At 45.2% G+C, this 18,124-nt stretch overlaps 1 protein-coding gene across 2 annotated transcripts in view; it reads right to left on the reverse strand.

Annotated features, from left to right (window-relative positions):
* tmtc2a (transmembrane O-mannosyltransferase targeting cadherins 2a) overlaps positions 1-18,124 on the reverse strand; it is a 52,630-nt gene that overhangs the window by 31,297 nt on the left and 3,209 nt on the right. Inside the window, exon 4 of one of the 2 annotated variants that reach the window (XM_035604258.2) lies at positions 16,199-16,316. In XM_035604258.2, the coding sequence (XP_035460151.2) occupies positions 16,199-16,316 (118 nt within the window). Of the gene's footprint in view, positions 1-14,949; positions 15,229-16,198; positions 16,317-18,124 lie in introns of those variants that run through there. The other variant, XM_047335988.1, reaches the window with a different exon arrangement.

Raw genomic sequence — 18,124 nt, forward strand, 5'->3', positions numbered from 1 at the left:
CTGGTCGTGTGCAGCATAGCTTGGCACTGAGGACATGAGAAAAAAAAAAAAGAAGGGAAAAAGCTGGCAAGATTTTCATCTCTTCATATACATACATACACAAAGTATGGTATGTGTGTTAGTGAAAATAAACCTGAGACGCAGAAGATGAAACTTACTTTAAATTCGAAGCACGAATCTACTTTTTTTTTTTATCCCCTGCACAGTTCACTGGATCTATCTTTTCATCGATTCAAAATAGCCCATCCTGAGGCTCCCAGCAGTTTTCCCAAGGGTACGGAATAACCACCAAGAAGTTTGGGGAAAATAAAGAGGGCGGTTTAAAGACTTACCTTAACTCCTCATAATATTTGAACCATGTAACGAAATAAATCTAGACAAATGTCTAGTTTTGACCAAGCAACAGTCCAAAATCAAAAGATATTAACTGACTCATGTGACGGAGAAAAGTATCATGTCTTAAAAAAAAGAAACTTGAAACCGCAAATATTCGACATTTTCCTCATAATTTGATTATCAAAATGGTTGCTGATTGTTTTTCTGAGACCTGCTTTGGGCCAAATTGAACAGTTCCACTTTTAAAATTGGAGCTTGTGTACAGATTATAATGGGAGGAGTTCAAAATGAATGTGAATCTAGTCTTAAGTCTGTGATGAAATAAATAAGAAAGCTGCTACAGTTCTTATGTTCCACTCACATCGATATCTGGCTGAGTATTCGTGAATTCAATTGCCCTGATCAAAAAAGTGCACACTTCCGGATTCTCCTCATCACCGAAGTCCAGCTGTTTCAGCTTCATCATCCACAGAACCAACAGCTCGACTCAGAGCTGATTAAGATAAAAGTCCCCCCCCCCCCCCCCCCCCCCCCCCCCCCCCCCACAGCCTCGGTCTGGCCGAGCGGCCAATCGGGACAAACTGATTTCTTCCGGGGGCTCTCGGCTTCAAAGACGCGGAAACAGTCGTGAGGTAAGCGTCAGGAAACCGTCCGTCTCTCTTTTGTCAGGCCACGGACTTGCTTTCATGTCCCCTGTGAAGTCGGTTTCCTGATTAGTAGTACAGCTAAATCCAAACAGGCCAGGGTCATTGTGCTTGAGGTGAATGTGCACTGTGCACTCGCACAGACCATAAAGATGACTTTAAATAGTAGCAGTTACATTAATAATTATCCTTTAATTATGATCAAGTTATGAAACCTTAATCAAGTCTGACATATCATTTGATGCGATATTCTTTTAACAAAAACATAATTTTCTAGTATTTCTAGTTGGTAACAGAGCCCAATTGATGAGGGTGTGACTGTACGGCATCTATTTTTCATCAGATTGATCGCGGAGTCTTGAGCTCTACCGAGCCTAAGAGATTTGATTGATCTATTCCCTTTAGCTGCTCGCACAAAACAGAGCTGATGTGGCGACTCGCCGCTGCCACCTCAGCTGGAAAGGTGACCGACCGGGCCCCTCCACAGTGTTCCCTGGTGACTGATGGTGTCAATGAAAGGCTGTGATGAATCCTCAGCCTCGCCAGGGCCGGAGCTATGGGAAATCAATGACTAATAAAACTAAATGCGTTGCTCTCCCCCCAGGGCATTCGCACAGCAGTTAGTGGAAGGAAAACCTTGGTTGGGATTTAAGGGAGTCAAACCCTTAGAAATAATAAAAACTTATCAAACTTGTATTCACGATTGACTGTCCAACTGCAAAGGAACAGTAAGTTGCGCAGCTTTATGTCTGTCATGAACAGCAGTTTCTCGATGCAGGTTTCCAAACAGAGACTGGTGTGTACTTCAACTGCAAATTATAGTTTCACACCTCCATGACCACCCCAAAGACCACTGAGCTGCTTTGGAAAAAGGGTTCTCGCGTACAGATTAGTTTCTCCCCTACGCATTAAGATGGGAGCCCTTAATGTGAAATTTATGGGTATATTAAAAGGGCCTCACCCAATAAATATGCCATATGCGTACAGTATGGTACTGTGCCCAACAGAGTTCGGAGTGAGAAACACATTCAGACGAGCCAATATCCAGGAGCACTGGATGCTGAGAGTTTTATGGGATTTCTAAAATCCTCTGACTGGCTTTCCCACACGCAAGCGCTTATCATCGGAACAGTGGCCAACTTTAACACACCACCCATCCATCCATCCATCCATCCATCCATCCATCCCACCAGTGGGATCCAGCCAGAAAACCACCTACAGCGACGGAAAAATAAAAATCAACCTATCCAAATTCTTCATCTAGAACGGTCTCAGCAGTTAATTAGTGTCTGACTGTGGGCGGGTAATTAGGGTGGCCTCCTCCAGTCGCCTGCATCCACAGTGATAAATGTGATGCTTGATTAATGTGCTGTCTTAGCCAAACAATACATAAATCACAGCTGTGTACAGGCAGCGGATATGATTTAAAATGCCAGACAGATGGTTTTTTTCTGTCCCTCTCTCTGCAGATAGTGTTGCCCCTGCAGTAAATTTATGTAGAAATATGCTGTTTTACTGTGGTCTTAATTTGCTGCTTTCCAGTTTTACCATCTAATCACAATATGCAAAAGACAAGCAGCAGACCTGTCGACCTTCATTTGAAATTCAAACTAGCGTTTGACTGTGTGCAAGGGAACAAATAACCTGTGGATTTCTCCGTGGCTGAAGGGAATGACTTAAAATTGGGAAATAATGGATTGGGCGATTAGGCAAAATGTTTTTCTCATTGTTAATCACAATGCTGTGCACTGCACTGTTGTTTTTATTCAGAAAAATGCTGGGTGTCAGAAAAGATTCTACAATTTCCTAAAACTGTCCAGCAAGTCCTCCCATCAATTTCATAAAACAAATGGAACACAGCCCCTATTCCACTATCAAGCACGTGACCGGGTCTCTTTTAAGCACCAGGTACAATTCCTTTACCTCTTTAATTCATTCTGCCTCTACAATCAATTCAGTTGGCCTAGTTCCAGAAAAGCTATGGGTGTTGGCACGGTGACCTATGAAAAAAAAAATGCACAACTAAACCCAACTTAATTTCATGATTATCGACCTGCTACCTCCACGCTTGAATTAGAATGGGGGACTCCCATACAGTGCCAAACGTTGATATTCCACCACAGAGAATATTTGAATGTCAGTGGGTTGTGACGAGTCATTACTCCCGTCCAGCTGTATATTTTGCATGCGCACATGTACGCTCACGTGCCAAGCGCCAGGTGTGGACACAGAGCATCAGAAATACCCCATAATACACACCAGAGTGTTGCAAGTCCACTATATTCAGTGGAATCAACAGCATGGCAGACCTTGGCAAAGTCTGGCTGGATCTACTGTTCCTTTTCTCTGGTCTTCATCAAAAAATGTATCAGACCCTGAAAACAAATCGTACTTCAAACACTGGATTTTGGTTCGCACCTGATACTTCTTCCACTATAAAGTAGCAGGAATAAAGAGTAAAGAGTAAGGAGAACTTCTGCTGAGTGCCAAATAATCAAATGCAGATACGACCAGCCCAGATTTTGCTGTCCAAGTCTGTTCCGTGCAACTGCTCAAAAGTACCTTTTGAGAAGCCGAATCATTTCTGATCGGAGATCATAATGAGGACAACTTTAATCGCCGATGACAAATCACAGAGCCGGTGGAGCATCTGAGTGCTGCAGTGTTGCCAAGGGAGCAGCTGGAGAAACAAATCAACATTCTGCTTCTGCTCAAAAGAAGAAAAAAAACAACACTTGAATGCCCCCACTAGAAATTGGCTTGTAATCTGATCACAAATTAAAAAATTGCAGCTATTTTGAGAATGTAGAGGATGTGTATGTAAAGTTCGGCTGCAAGTTGTACAGAAAACACAGCGCCCCGCGATGTCACATTCTGCAGCGGTTCGGCCTCTTTCTGCCTTGACAGCTTTCGGTGGTCAGATTCGCATGCAGCAGTTGCAATGGCCAAGTATGCCACACTAACAGACCGTGCAGCACTGTATCCAATCCGGAATAGGCCTTCCTTTCTTCTGCCGTGACCAGTTGTCACATTCCAGCATTAGCCAGAGAGGAATGGCAGCTATAGAGGGGTACCACGGAGGGCAGCCCTGACCAAATCTGTCTTCCTTTCAAGGATCTGCGCTAATTATCTGCGATCTTTTCAAATTCCGATCAGTGATCTGTTGAACACGGCTGGTACAACGGAAACCATTCGCCTCGACTCGACTTTCACATTGGACCCAATGAAGTCATCCCAAAAGTGCAAACCCCATCCACTTGACCCTTAACTAAGGACAAAGCAGAAGTTGGCTGAAGTGATTCAAACGTACTTCAACGCAAGCCACGTTGTCATTCGACTCGCAAACACCTCGGCGGCATGAGCGGCATCAATGGCATAAGGAAATAAATCATCGGCGATGAATTATGAGATGAATAGAATCCAGTGCAACAATAACAACGCATGTCACATGCACATCCCCACAGGATGTTTGATATAATCCAAGTTTGTCAAACTATCAGCATGAGTTCCACGATATATGGGCCTGTTTAAAATGCAGCAGGAAACCCCATTAAGAAACCATAAAATGCATCGTATAACATCGTAAAAGTACCATATTCCCCTCTGAGACGGACTGGAGGGACAAGCAGACATGATGTCATGCTACGACATCATGACATTTGAATTGAGGACTGGTTCAGATGTGTTTGTAGCCAAGTTTTCCTCTGTTATTCAATATATAAATCGCGGCAATAGTGTTGATCGAAAGAACTTGAACATTTCCCCTCTTGCTTCCACAGTTTAAAGGACCGACATGAGGTTTTGCTTTCGGGAACAGTTTGATACCATTTAGCAAAATCCGCCTGCCAGCACCTCAGAAGCTCACGAATTATCACAAAGCACCGTTAGTTTAACCCGCAGTCTTTGTGCTAAACTACTGGTGGTAGCTTCATAGAGGTATCAATCTTCTCGTCTAACTTCCTGGAAGAAAGTACAGTAAGTGCTCTCCCACATCGTCGACCTTTAACTTCTCAGGAGCTGTTGTAGCGTGTGAACGCCCTAGGAGGCCATTTCAAAAGGAAATAAATGAGAAAAGGAGCGCTGGAGGATGGGTCATTTCATTCCCCAGACAGACATCTTTCCCGTCTGCAACAGGAATGTCACATGGTTTGTTTCTTCGGCTGATGAAACGCCGTCACTGAGTCGATGCTGCTGGTCATAGTAGGAAAAAACCCCAGCAGGGCGATGCGGCGTAGATTAAGTTGTCGTTGGCGGCCGCCTCGGTAATGGATGAACTGGATTGGAATTGTCACGGTAATGAGCGAGCCATGGGGGGAAACGTCTGCGCGGCTTCTTTTTTTACTGAAACGAACCAGTGTGGAGAATGAGATGGCAGCGCGGCGCTCAGTAACCTCTAATCTGTGTGCTCGCCATGTCTGCAGGGCAGAGATACACATCTACAACGGGACGGCGCCTTTGGATGTTTGATCAGTTCGGTTTCACGTGGACATGAAAGACTGATTGCCCCTGCTATTGGATTTCTTTCAGGCAGGGGGCCACCTATCAAAGTGTTGACCCAGCTCCCTGCTGCGTGTTTCTTATCATAAGGAAAGTGAAAACGCACCGCGGAGCTCGTACAAACGAGCCGCGTTCTTATCAAAAGCAAAACATGAATAATTCAGTGTCCTTTAGCACAGTCCACCGAATGATAGAAAAACATATATTGAAAGGGCAAACTGCAGGGGAGATAGAGCTGTGGTGTGGAGTGAAGTGCCCACTAAATGCAAATAAATGAAGGCGTTGTCATAGCTCTTCTTGAAAGGCAGTATAATCCACAGCATTTTCCATGGCCATTGATCCATGAATATCAAAAAATGATGGTGAGAAAACAAATTACATTCCGCAGGAAGATAAGTACAGCGGCTGGTTTATCTCAGGCTGAGTGAGGCAGGAAAACAGCCATTACCGAATGCAGATTTCTCCCATTCATCAAGGCTGATTTCCAAGCGTGGGTTGCTTGCAATCCAAACTGCCATGTTTACTTAAACGGCAATTCACCTTATGGCCAGAGAAATTGCGGGTACCTGCGAAACCATCCCACCGCAAGCCCAGCTGAGCGGCAGGGAGGAGTATTGACCAGCGATTTAAAGGGCAGCGCATCAAAACAGGAAAATTGGCTGAAATTTTTCCTGACTCTGGCTAGATAAATAAGGAGGCATCGTTAACATGAGGGATGATGTGCTCTCCGGTCCTACACGCAGATTAATGACCTTCCGACTGAGCCAAGCCTGAATGAATTGGTGTTTCGATAGTGCGGGAAATGATGTTCCACAAGACCAAAAGCTGGTGGCTATACGGTCAGACTGGAAATTACAATCCACTCTCCAACTTGGCATCATGCCGTACGGATTCCCTCCTTTTGTAAAAAAAAAAGAAGAAGCTACGTATGTTTTCCAATTTCCAGTTCCATCTATTTCAACCTATCTATAATTACCACTTTCCCCTCCTTTCATAATACAACTTATGTCATCGCCATTGTGCCACGAAAGCGAAAACCTCTGAACAACACAGCTGCGCCGAGACTTCCACACTTCCTCTTATCTGTATCATCTGCTGTGGTCCTCCGCTTTTAGACGCTTATCAGGAGGAAACAGGAAGAGGATGAAGGCCATCTCCCCCTGCGGAGTAAATCAAGTAGATGGGAATGAAATGAGAATATAGAGTATGTGGCTTCAAGGCATTTATAAATCCAGGAAGACTTATTATGGACAGATAACAAAAATGTTCATACAGGTATTTGAAGCTTGAGACATTTCATACATGTACAAATGAGGATTTTGATTGTTGCTGTTCTCCGGCTGAATTATACCCATCTACCCCAAAATGCACTTCCCCGACGACCTCTTGCAGCTTCTGTTTCGGGCACATTCCTTTAGAGGATGACTGATAGTGTGCTACGGAGACGTCGGCGGCGGAAAAAATGCCAACTGTAGCACACTTGAGCGACAAAGCTTCCAGTGCAATCACTTCGCTCCTCCTACATCACAACAGCAAACACTTAAACTGTACCCTTGAGTGAAGCTCGCGGGGGCTGTCACCCGATCCTGCCTGAACCTTGAATCCCTCAAGCCTTCACACAAACCCCTCTCAATCGCCCCCTCTCAGGTTTTTATGAGGTGAGAAGCACAAACTGATTCCCCCCCCCCCCTCCCTCACACTCTCTCTCAAACACACACACACACACACACACACACACACACACACACACACACACACACACACACACACACACACACACACACACACACACACACACACACACACACACACACACACACACACACAGGTTATCCAACAGTTGGGCAACTTCTGACCAAGAAAGCCTGATGCATATTAATATTTTTTACAGGAGTTGCCATGCATGAAGGTGGAAAGAGTTTTTTTGTGGTTTCAGCGCCAAGGTGGACGATCTAATGAATCTCTATTGGTTTAGCGAAGCGCCTGGCACTTAAAATTATAATTAAGGCACGGCAAAGTCTCACTACCCCATGCTGAGATGAAAGGGAGTATCATCGCAGCTTGCCCAGCAAAACGATTTTTTACCTCATCATATTTTAAGTATTCATCAAACTGAAGGAAGAAAAAATTGTTTGGCAATACGAGATAAACCTTTTTTCCCCCAGCTTTATCTTCGGCAGCAATTTATTCCTGCTCAGTAAAATGTATGAGGGCTTGTGGAAAAAAGTTTTTGCTTTCAGCTGATGATATTGATATGTTCAATATATTGGGAAATACTCTTTTTTTGAGTTAGTTTAGACGTGGGACACTAAGCTGATAATTGTCTGCTGGCTTTGCCTCCATCTCCACAGTCAGGACACCACTGCGAGAATGGTTTCAATCTTCTCATCTACTTCTTTTTAAAAAAAAAACCCAACACAGATCATAAGCTTATTTCTCAAAAATGTCAAACAATTTCTTTGAGGTCAGTCGAGCACTTAAAGTAAGATGTTGCCTAGACCACCCCCCAGTCTTGCAGCTTCCACCTACAAACACTTTCCACTCAGTCATGCACAGTGTAAAGATCATAAAAGCCACAGGCGTCTGAGCCGATTCCTTCTCCATCCACCTGATCATTTACACCATCAACTACTTGCAGCTGCACCATCACCATGGGAAGGCTGCCGGGCGCACACGAGGAACACCAACACCTCCGCGTGCACAAACAGACCCGTCCAGATTCGGAGTAACTGCCTGATGAAATTCAGAGCTGACTTTTAAGTGCTGTTCTCCGTCAGAACTGATGCCTGCTGTAGTGAAATATGAGCACGCTGTCAATTGTAGGAAGAAAAAAAAAAAGAGCACACATTTGATTTTCTGCTCTGACAGCTGTTCTGGACAACAGACAAAAAAAAAAACAACTTCACAGTCGCTGAAAGACAATACTCAATGGATATTGATTACAGAAAGTAGAAAGGGTAACTGCTTGAGATTTGTTTGATCCCCCAGCTTGGGTTTGGTTTTATATTACGCCCCAACTGCTCTAAGCTGTTTTAGAAGTCCACCTTGTAGTTGGAAGAGGGAAAGTGGACGCCATCTTCGCTAAGCGTAATCCAACGCCGCAATAAGGGGCTTTGCGCCGTCGTAGAAATTCAACCCCATGCTGCTGAACACAGTTACGAAGGGTCTCAGTTAGGGAAGAGCATGATAAACACGCATGCAGTTGGCGGTTAGGAAACTGATGAGAATATCTTTTCACCACTATTTATCTGCGGTTCTGAGGAGTTTATCATCCCACATCTAGCTTTGGCGTTTGTTTCCTCCGGGGCGCTGGCAGACCCGTCCGTGGATACCAGTGTTTTTTTCGGGATCCACATATGGAGAGTATACAGGGAGGGTCGTGGGACTGAGATTTCGCGGTCACGTCTTTGCAGATGGGCGGGTCGACTGCGGCCTGCGAAGCATAAGGGCCAGCCAAGGGTTAGCAACGGCCCCGACGTGCCTCGTGCAAAGGCCAAGGAGGGACAACCTAAAAATATACAAAGCCATTACTTCTCCATGCTTGTGTAAAGGGTCCTGAGGAAGGAGTTTCATGAAGTACTATATTGAATAAATCTGTCATCTGAATTCCCCAAAGCTTCAAATTTTGCAATCCATTTTGGACATTCCTTCGTAGATACTAAGAGCAGCCTCTGGGTTGCTAAAACTAAGCATAGAGTATATCTCTGAAAATGCCAGGATAATCACGCCCACACAAAAGAAGGGGTTCAATTTGTCTTCTTCGTATAACGTACGTGGAAGGTTTTCTGATAATCCGACTCCCTGAACATTGCTGTAGTGTGCGCTAGAACAGAAGATGCCACAAAATGAAAATAAGAGCAAGGGGTCCCGTCTCTGCATCTCTGAAGTACGGACACTGAGTCTGAGGAAACCTCAAATCCCCAGCATTAATAGGGATTCAGCCTATTATGGCAGTATCTTTCATTAAATCTTTCTGACAAACTGCCTTGTGCATGCCTTGCTACCCTTTCATTATGAAGAACAAGCCATGCAGGCGATTCTGTTTGCCAGAAGATTGTTTTTCCTGCCCCTTTAAGGATTGCAAAAGCTGGAGCACATCCCAGCACAAGAAGATATGCTTTAACATTTCATCATCAGGCTCCAGTACAACTACTTCCATTATAAACCCAATTCCACATGCTGTTTTCAAAGCCGTTTCAGAGCCCCAACATCCACAGAGTTGATCAATACATGCTTACTTGAATTAAAGCTGCTAGTAATCAAGATGAGACTCTTTGTCCTCCCCATCCTACTGTTTGAACTGTAGCCTTTCACCCATATATCTAAGGAGGCCACGGACTGCAAAAACAAAGGCATCAATGGCAAACACTCTTTTGAAGGCCAGCGGGTAAAAACGCATGTAAATGCTGAAATACATACGAGGGCAAAGAATGGTGACACATCACCTCGTGAGGTTTGCCTCCGTTTCTCCGCGAAAACATACAATGTAGGCGAGTCTGATGCAAGCCTCTTACCTCAAAACCATCTCAAATTACTATTCATAAGCACTTTTTCATCATTTATCCTCACCGCAAATTTCTGCTTGTATTTAGGCAAAGTCACTCATGTCTAAAACGCTCAGAGTGAGACCTCTGACTGGCACGAGCCGCACAGGCGCACACACACAACCCAGTCGAAGACATTTTGTTCGCTCACTTCATTAGCCCATTTCTTCCCTCAATATTTATCTCCTCCGAGCACACAGAGTAACTTAAACAGCCTCAACACAACTAGGGCACGTTGCAGATAATTATTCTGCGAGAGGCACAGGGATTCCTGGCAGCGTCTACTAGAATGGGCCGAAAACCTATCACAGGGAGCCATGGGAACATTTAGGATCACTAATTATGAGCTGTAATCAATAACAGAGATGACTCAGATATGAGATATTTTTTCGGTGGAACATGCTTTATTGTACTAGGTTTGTTAAACTAGAAGATTTAACCTTACAAGACGACCGTGGGTTAGATTCCTGTTGTTTTCAAAGTAACGATTTAGAGGAACACTAAAGGCTGTAATCATAGTTAAAATGTCATGTAACACTGTCATGGTCAGTGTTAAGCTGCGGTGTATCACTTACTGTAATAAACTGTGTTAAAGATTTGAACGTAATATTTTCTAAAACCGCATCACTAATCCCTTTAACCCTCCGTTACTTTGACCTTTTGGGGGGGGGGGGGGGTCTTACCAGCAGTTGGGTGGAGAGTCGATACCCAAGTTTTCGACAGCTGTGTTCACAAGACAGACCGGGCCAGGAAATGTTAGCTTGGTGTGCGAGGAAGGCAATTAGTCCTCCGAAATCGTCAGAACGAGCCTTCTGGTGCCTCCGAAGTTATCTCGTTCCCATGTTTTGTCTTTTTTTGGCCACTTGGCGGAAAGAAGTGAGCACAGAAATACAATTATTTGGGGAATATGTTACTAAATTTGAAAAAAAAAACTAACTAACTGAGAGGCACTACAGTATGTTGTACTTTGACCGCAGAGTCAGGTGATGATTCCCTATTGGCTCAAACGTGACACCTTTCAAATTACATGTATATATCTGGATAAATGATAATGTACAAAATACTGGAACTTTTCAGGATGAGCAATTAGTAAAGTAATTTAAACTTTAGTCATTTATTTTTTCAATGAGTAATGAGTGATCATTACCTTCCGAACACTATAGTCACGGTACAATTAAGATAAGTTAGTATCCAGGGGCAAAGAAACAACCAGGAAAGACGGGCCTCCTGATTTACACCAGTTCAATTCACTGCTTCTCTTATCTTGAGTAGCTGTTGATACACGCGTCGGCACATTCCTGACACAACAATGCTCTTTATTAACTGGACACACGTTCTACATGCAGATGTGTTTGTGGGACAAATGGTGGTTGCCCGAACGACAAAAAAAAAGAAAGAAGAAGAAGCGAGAAAACAGTTCTCTCCATGTTCTTGCACGCTCTCTGGAGGGTTTTCTCAGAGATATTGTTCATGTTCCATGGAGACATCTTGTCACATATGTGTTCCAGGGGGTTAAAGAGTGCGCGCACCAGCATTCGTAAAGGCAATTGATTAGCACTTCAATTCAAAGCACTACGGTTTGAACTATGATGAAAGGGGCACTTCTTAAAGACAATCCCATACTGATGCATTTATGGGTTAGCCTCAGAAACCGCGCTAGAGAAGTAACAGATGTGGGAGCCAGCGGACGCCAGTGATCCTCTGCTCCGTTGCGGTGCTTCCCTTCAGTCACAGCTCAGTGTCACCACTTTGTTATTCGTGTGGCATGTTTGATTGCCTAAGCCTTTGTTTGGGATAAAGATTTTCAGCCTACGCAATAAGGATTTTTTCTGATGACACTACATTTCAAGGTGTTTCTAAAGGGAAACGTGCCAGCTAGTGAAATCCAAGCTTCACCAAACTCCTCTAAACCCAGACCCTCACCCAGAAACTAAATTGTTTTTGCTCTTCTGAAACAAAGATGAAAGATGTTTTCACTTCAATTCCCTTGGGGGCCATAATGCATTTCTCAGTTGCGCGGAGGGACTGTGACGTGGCTGGTCACAGATGTTTCGGGATGCATGACTCTGAACGCTGAAAGCCACTTAGGATGCATTTCATCTCACAATGTCACCTTTTCCTTTTATCTCTTGTCCTTGCTTCACTTTCGGTGTCTACTGAGTATATATAAAATAATGCCCTAGTCTTTTCTACTGAGGACGCCCATTACGGAGATGATTTGTCAAAAAGGTGTTGTTAAAAACCAATTTCATTGAAATGCCTGCATCATGCGAGGCCTCATTCATTAACCTGTCGAAGGCTCCGATGATGGGTATTCAAGGGAGAGTGCAGAGGTTAAGTTAAATACATATTTTCCAATCTATGACCACAGCGCCACAGCAATCAATCTTACAGCCTGTACAAACATATCAACACTGTGAGTTGATGATTCAAATTAAAATATGCCTTTGGCTAAACCCAAGAAAGGCCTGACTGCAAAGCAGCAGATCACGTCTTGGAGTTTTCTTTCCCCCATATCAAAAAATGGCCCGGCTCAAATCCTCTCCCAGCTCCTGTAAAACTTTAGTCATTTCACACGCACAGGCTTTTCACTGGGATTACCATTGGCCTGGAGAGCGCTTGGCCAGGCCCTGAGCAGTGCCCAGGAAAAACACTTGACATGATTGAAAAAGCAGAGGGCGGCCAGAACATCCCAGCAAATTGGAGTGCACGGACACAGGCGGGTTATCCGCTTCGCCATCTTGTCTCGCGCGTAAAGAAGCGCATGTGACGTGTGACGAGGATTTGATTACGGGGGTGAAAGGTCAGATAAGATTGTCCCAGTTCACAGAAAAGGACAAAAGGGGAAAAACAAATTTGTCTGCCACAGAGGCAGTCTTTTTTTTTTTTTTTTTTTATACATCTCCAGAGCAAGAGGATTAGTGCAGCTCTCCTCCACTTCAATCTTCCTCTTGCCTTAACCTTTTGCTCATAACTCTTTTCTCATCCCCGAGGGAAGAGACGGGGAGCCCACAGCTCTTGACCCCGAGCGGGGACAGCGTTTGATGGACGACCACGGAAGGTCAGACCTCTGATTGGTATTCACACTCCTCCATCTGAGAGCACTGAACCACGAACGCCGGCGTCTGTCCCCCCAGAGTGTAAATTACCACGGTGACTTTGATAGATACACCGCACCGTCGGCGGATGCTGAACTTTCACTGAGGGGATGGAGTGCAAGCGAAGGCTGAAAGCGGACAGACCCGTTGCCCCGGGTGATCTGTCACCGAACGGCCTTTTTGACAACCTCGCAGTGTCACGGCCACATGTGCGGACGAGGCTGACGGATGAATAACCGGCGGTGGGCGCTTCGTGGGGATACTTGGCAAGGTGTAATGTAACTGGAGACGGCAGACAAAGCTCACGTCTACCACCACCCTATGATTCTTCACTGAATCTTCGCCTCCACACACACACACACACACACACACACACACACACACACACACACACACACACACACACACACACACACACACACACACACACACACACACACACACACACACACACACACACACACACACACACACACACACACACACACACACACCGAGGGGGTCACTGGTGGCGCTGAAAGGTACAGTGGGGAAGGGGGCTCTCCGCGCTCCGCCCTTTGGGTGTCTTGAGACGCTTACCAGACTGAGCTGCGGACTAAAGGGACGCGGCCTGTTCACTGTGTGTTCGCTCTTTTAATCCTCACAGAAAATCACATGCTCTAAATATCAGCCATTTTCACACTGTGATTTAATACTTGATAACGGAAGTGCCATTTATGCTTTTTTTTTTTTAATCACAAAAAATATTCTCTAATTTCAATTCGCTGCTTCTCTCTGGTTTATATCATTAAAACGGAATATCTTTGGGTTTTGGACAGTTGGTGTGACAGAAGAAGAATTTGAAGAGACCTGCAGTGGACCCGTTTCACAGTATTCTGACATTACATTCAAATAAATGACTAATTGAGTGAAATAATCAGCAGATAAATAGGTAATGACAATAACTTTAGTTGTATGTTCTTGTGTGTGTTTGATTTTTTACCTTGCGATTCCCTCAGATTTGTCTTAGGGATCCCTTCGAGGTTACAGGCTGGGCACCTGAACTACAAATAAAAAAGAAACTGATCTTTGGAAATAAATGTCTTTTCCTTTATCCGCCTTTACCCCTTCCTTGCACTGTGCACCATCTGTCCATCAGGGCGGCAGAGGATTCCTCTAAATGTCCCTCTGCAGCACGATGTATAGTTGTGCGTTGACATGTATACTCGGCATGTTTGCAGAAATTAAAACTCCCAGTTTAAATTAGCTGGGTTCCCCTCAGGGGCATGGAGCCATTGTCCAAACAGGGAAGCGTGTTTCTTCTTCTTCTTCTTCAACACAAACAGCATCTGAGGCTCTTCATGTGCACAGCAGGCGCTGGGACCCATCAGGCTGCTCTCACTTCACGTGTTGAACTTCACCTCTGTTGCTTTTGGGAATGAATCAAGTGTCCATGCGGACACTCTTTAATCTATCTCATTTTTGATAAATTATGACTCTATGACACTATTGCTCGATTTTAAGTGTGCGGAGGAATAGTAGATGGATAACATAAGGCACAACAAGGACTCAAATGTAGAGTAAAGCGAGATTGAAAAAATAGGGAGCAGTGCAAGTAACAGGAATACACTATACACTCCCCTTCCGTGTGCCCGTCTTTGTGCACACAGCAGCCTGCAAATTCGCTGTGATTTATTACGCGCCATACGGACAAAAGCACGTGCAAACACACGCGGACAGGCGCAACGTCCGGTCCCCGCACCTCCGCGCGTAACGAGGTAACGAGGGGGGGAGATGACAAGTGGATGGGGAGCGGACGGTGATGGTGCCCCGTGCGGGGCGGGACCCTACCTGTCATCGTAGCAGAAATCTGCGTCCAGCGTGTTCAGATAGAGACCCACTGCCACGGCGGTGCACACCAGCTCCGTGATCATCTCTCCAAAGCAGCGTGGGAGAGGAGCCGGGAGAGAAAAACGACTGGGATCAGGTCCCTCCACCACCTCCTCCCTCCCTCTCTCTCTCTCTCTCTCTCTGTGTGTCTGTCAAGTCTCTGTTATTGTGCTCTCAGCTCAGCTCTCCAGACAACGCAAGGCAAGTCCCCACGACGTGCGAAGTGTGACAAAGTTTGCCATGTCCCCCCCCCCGCCCCACGCCCCTCCACCTCTCTAGCCCATTGTGTCGCGGCTGCCGGGGTTGCGAAGCTGTCGCCGGGTCCGGCTCGGAGCGGTGCGCATGTCTGCGCTGCGGCGCGCTCCTCGGTGTGCGCGCATCTCGGAGCCCGGGCACCGGAGAGGGGAGAGAAGCGGAGACGCGTGTGGGCTCTTTCAAGGGGGAGGCTGAGCATGCGCACTGGAGAACAAGGTGGAGAGATAAGTAACACTGCTCCCATCATGTGTGCCGGATGACGGGGAGATTATACTGTGACCGTTGCCACGGCAACATTTCATCTTAATGTTAAAATAACAGCTGGAAGTATTGAGGTAGAGAAACAATAAGGCCAAGACGTCAGGACCTCAACCCAAATAATATAATAGGTGAAATGAAATAGATGAATAAAAAGAAAAATATGTAAATCAATATATTTATGCCATTCAAATATGGGTCAAACAATGTTAAAATATTATATGTAGTGCCTTAGTGAAGATGTCAGAATTACGCGCAAAAGTAACAAATAGATAATAATAACACCCCTGACTTCCCTGTATAGAAACTTTTCTATCATATTTAAACAACTACAGGAAGTGACAGATCACAGGAAATCATTTCTTTTGCATTATATTCACTGAGCTATGAAGCAGGCCCTCGCGCAAGATCGTGTAATATCGCTCCGCATAAATCCACATGATGACTCTGTAGACCACAATCTGGTGAAAGGAGTTTGTGCCCGGTATTCAGATTACATTTACGCCGAGGGGCCTGAACAGCTGATATCCTGTTGCTGCTGGGGCGGTGGGCAGCACATTATCTCATTCCAACCCCCCCCCCCCCAAATTAAAAAATATTGATTCATTTGCTTCTCACCAACCCCCATCCTCTGTCTCCACGGAGCGGCTGAACCGAGGGAGTAGGCGTTGATGGATTGAACTGCCGTGTAACTCACCCTATGGCGAGGAACGCATATGGGTGTTGGTTTGGAAACATGCAGCCTGGTCCCGCTGACGACCAGCTGGACCGGTGCCCCGTCCCACAGTCGGGGGGGCTCCAATCGGATGGATCCACTGCAGAGCAGCGGGGGAAAGAAAAACAGATGGTCGGAGAGGGATGTATAGAGCGTAAGGGCATCGGGCTGCCGCTGGGCGAGGCAGTGACAAAGCATTGTGGGGCCGCGGTTAGAGAGTCGTTTGTAACAGTGACCCTGATTCTGAACAAGACCTGAGCCTGACCCGGTGGAACCTGGTGGACTATTTAGGAGGGCGCGACGCGCTCTGTGTGTTTGTCCCTGAGACTTATGCTGAGGTGCTTCCCCTGCTGAAGCATCCGTCAGTGTTGAGCGGTGACGAATGGGAGTCTTTGTTTGGGTTGTACGAAGAAACTCTGACAAATTTCCTGCAAGGCAACCTCAACACACGCCCCCCTTGTTGTTGCTTTTGTTAGGGTATGTGAGCCGCGCACCAACAAGTGTCACAACATATCCCCCAAACTCACAGGCCACTGAACACGAAGCCTAGTATACGCGATGAACACTGCGCCCTCGCTCTGCCCCGTGGCGACAAGGGCTGCTCTGTCTCGCAGGTGATTAAGGGATTAGCGGATGGAAAAGCAGGAGAAGTATTCCTGTGGTTGGGACAAACAGGTCCAGGGCAAAACAGGAGAGGAGACGTGTTTACCCGCCCCGACGGAGCTCAAGGAGTCTCTTAATAGCTCTTAAGGTGTAAACAGGGGACAGTTGTACACAGAAACTTCCTTCTTTGGTTTTAGTCGCAGGTTAAAATTGCATCTAAAGTGGGAGTTGGGGGCTCTGACGAGACGACGAGAAGTCACTACGGTATTCGTGCAGTGTTTGTCCCTTTTATCTCCACGCATCAAAAACAAAGTCTAAATATTTGTCGTATTTGATGAATGTGTTGTACTTTCTTATTTCCTATTTGGTTTCCTCTGTGTTAAGAAGTGACAATCATTTTACAGAGCTTATAATTTAAAGCACATTTTGTGTCAAAGTGTGAAAACAACAAGTTGGAGTTTTTAAGGGGGGGTTGTGGTTTAGACTATTTCTCAGTACTAGACTTAAAACATGTAAACTATTTAAATATTAAATATATATATAAACTATTCATTTCAGCATCATTACACAATGTTGCAGAATTATCTACTGGTAGGGTTTACTATGTATTTTTGTTGGGTTTTGATGTACAAATCAAGATACTGCTCCAGTTAAGTGCATGTAACTCAAGAGATAAAAAGGCTAAACTGGCCAACAAAGTAAATGTCCATTGACTCTGCTATTAAGAGATTTCCTCTCCCTTTTAGGCCGTACAAAGCGGGTAATGGTAATTTCCCCTGTGCTATTTACTCCGGAAAACACTGCGTCTTCACCCCAGCAGATAAACATCACACACAGGAAACAGATAATCACAGCTGGAAGGACCATGCAGGCCGGCGCCCTGCCCTGGTTAAAAAAAAATAGCACGGCGATGGTATTAATATCAACGTCGAAGCTCAACAAGCTCAAAATCGGGAGCCAAATAAAATCCACATTGGTTTGTGGAAAAATCCGCAAGGGATGTCACCTCCCAACTCTGCCCAGGAAGATCAGAAATATAACCGGAAAAAAGGCCTGGAAAAAGACGGGGCTGGATAATTGTTTGGGTTTGTCGCTGTTTCAAGACGGAGAAGTTAATGAATGTTTGTTATTTTGACATTTACTGTAAAAACCACAGGAGGGACGTTCTGTATAGTGAAAACATCAGAACGTCAGTGTGTGTTTCAGAAAAGAAAATGACAGAAAATGAAACGAGATAACACAAATGATACAAAGGAAAATTCGTATATGCTTTAACCATAAAGTGTGGCATCTCATGATAACCCC

The sequence above is a fragment of the Scophthalmus maximus genome, chromosome 12, assembly GCF_022379125.1.
Source record: "Scophthalmus maximus strain ysfricsl-2021 chromosome 12, ASM2237912v1, whole genome shotgun sequence".
Classification (NCBI taxonomy): domain Eukaryota; kingdom Metazoa; phylum Chordata; class Actinopteri; order Pleuronectiformes; family Scophthalmidae; genus Scophthalmus; species Scophthalmus maximus.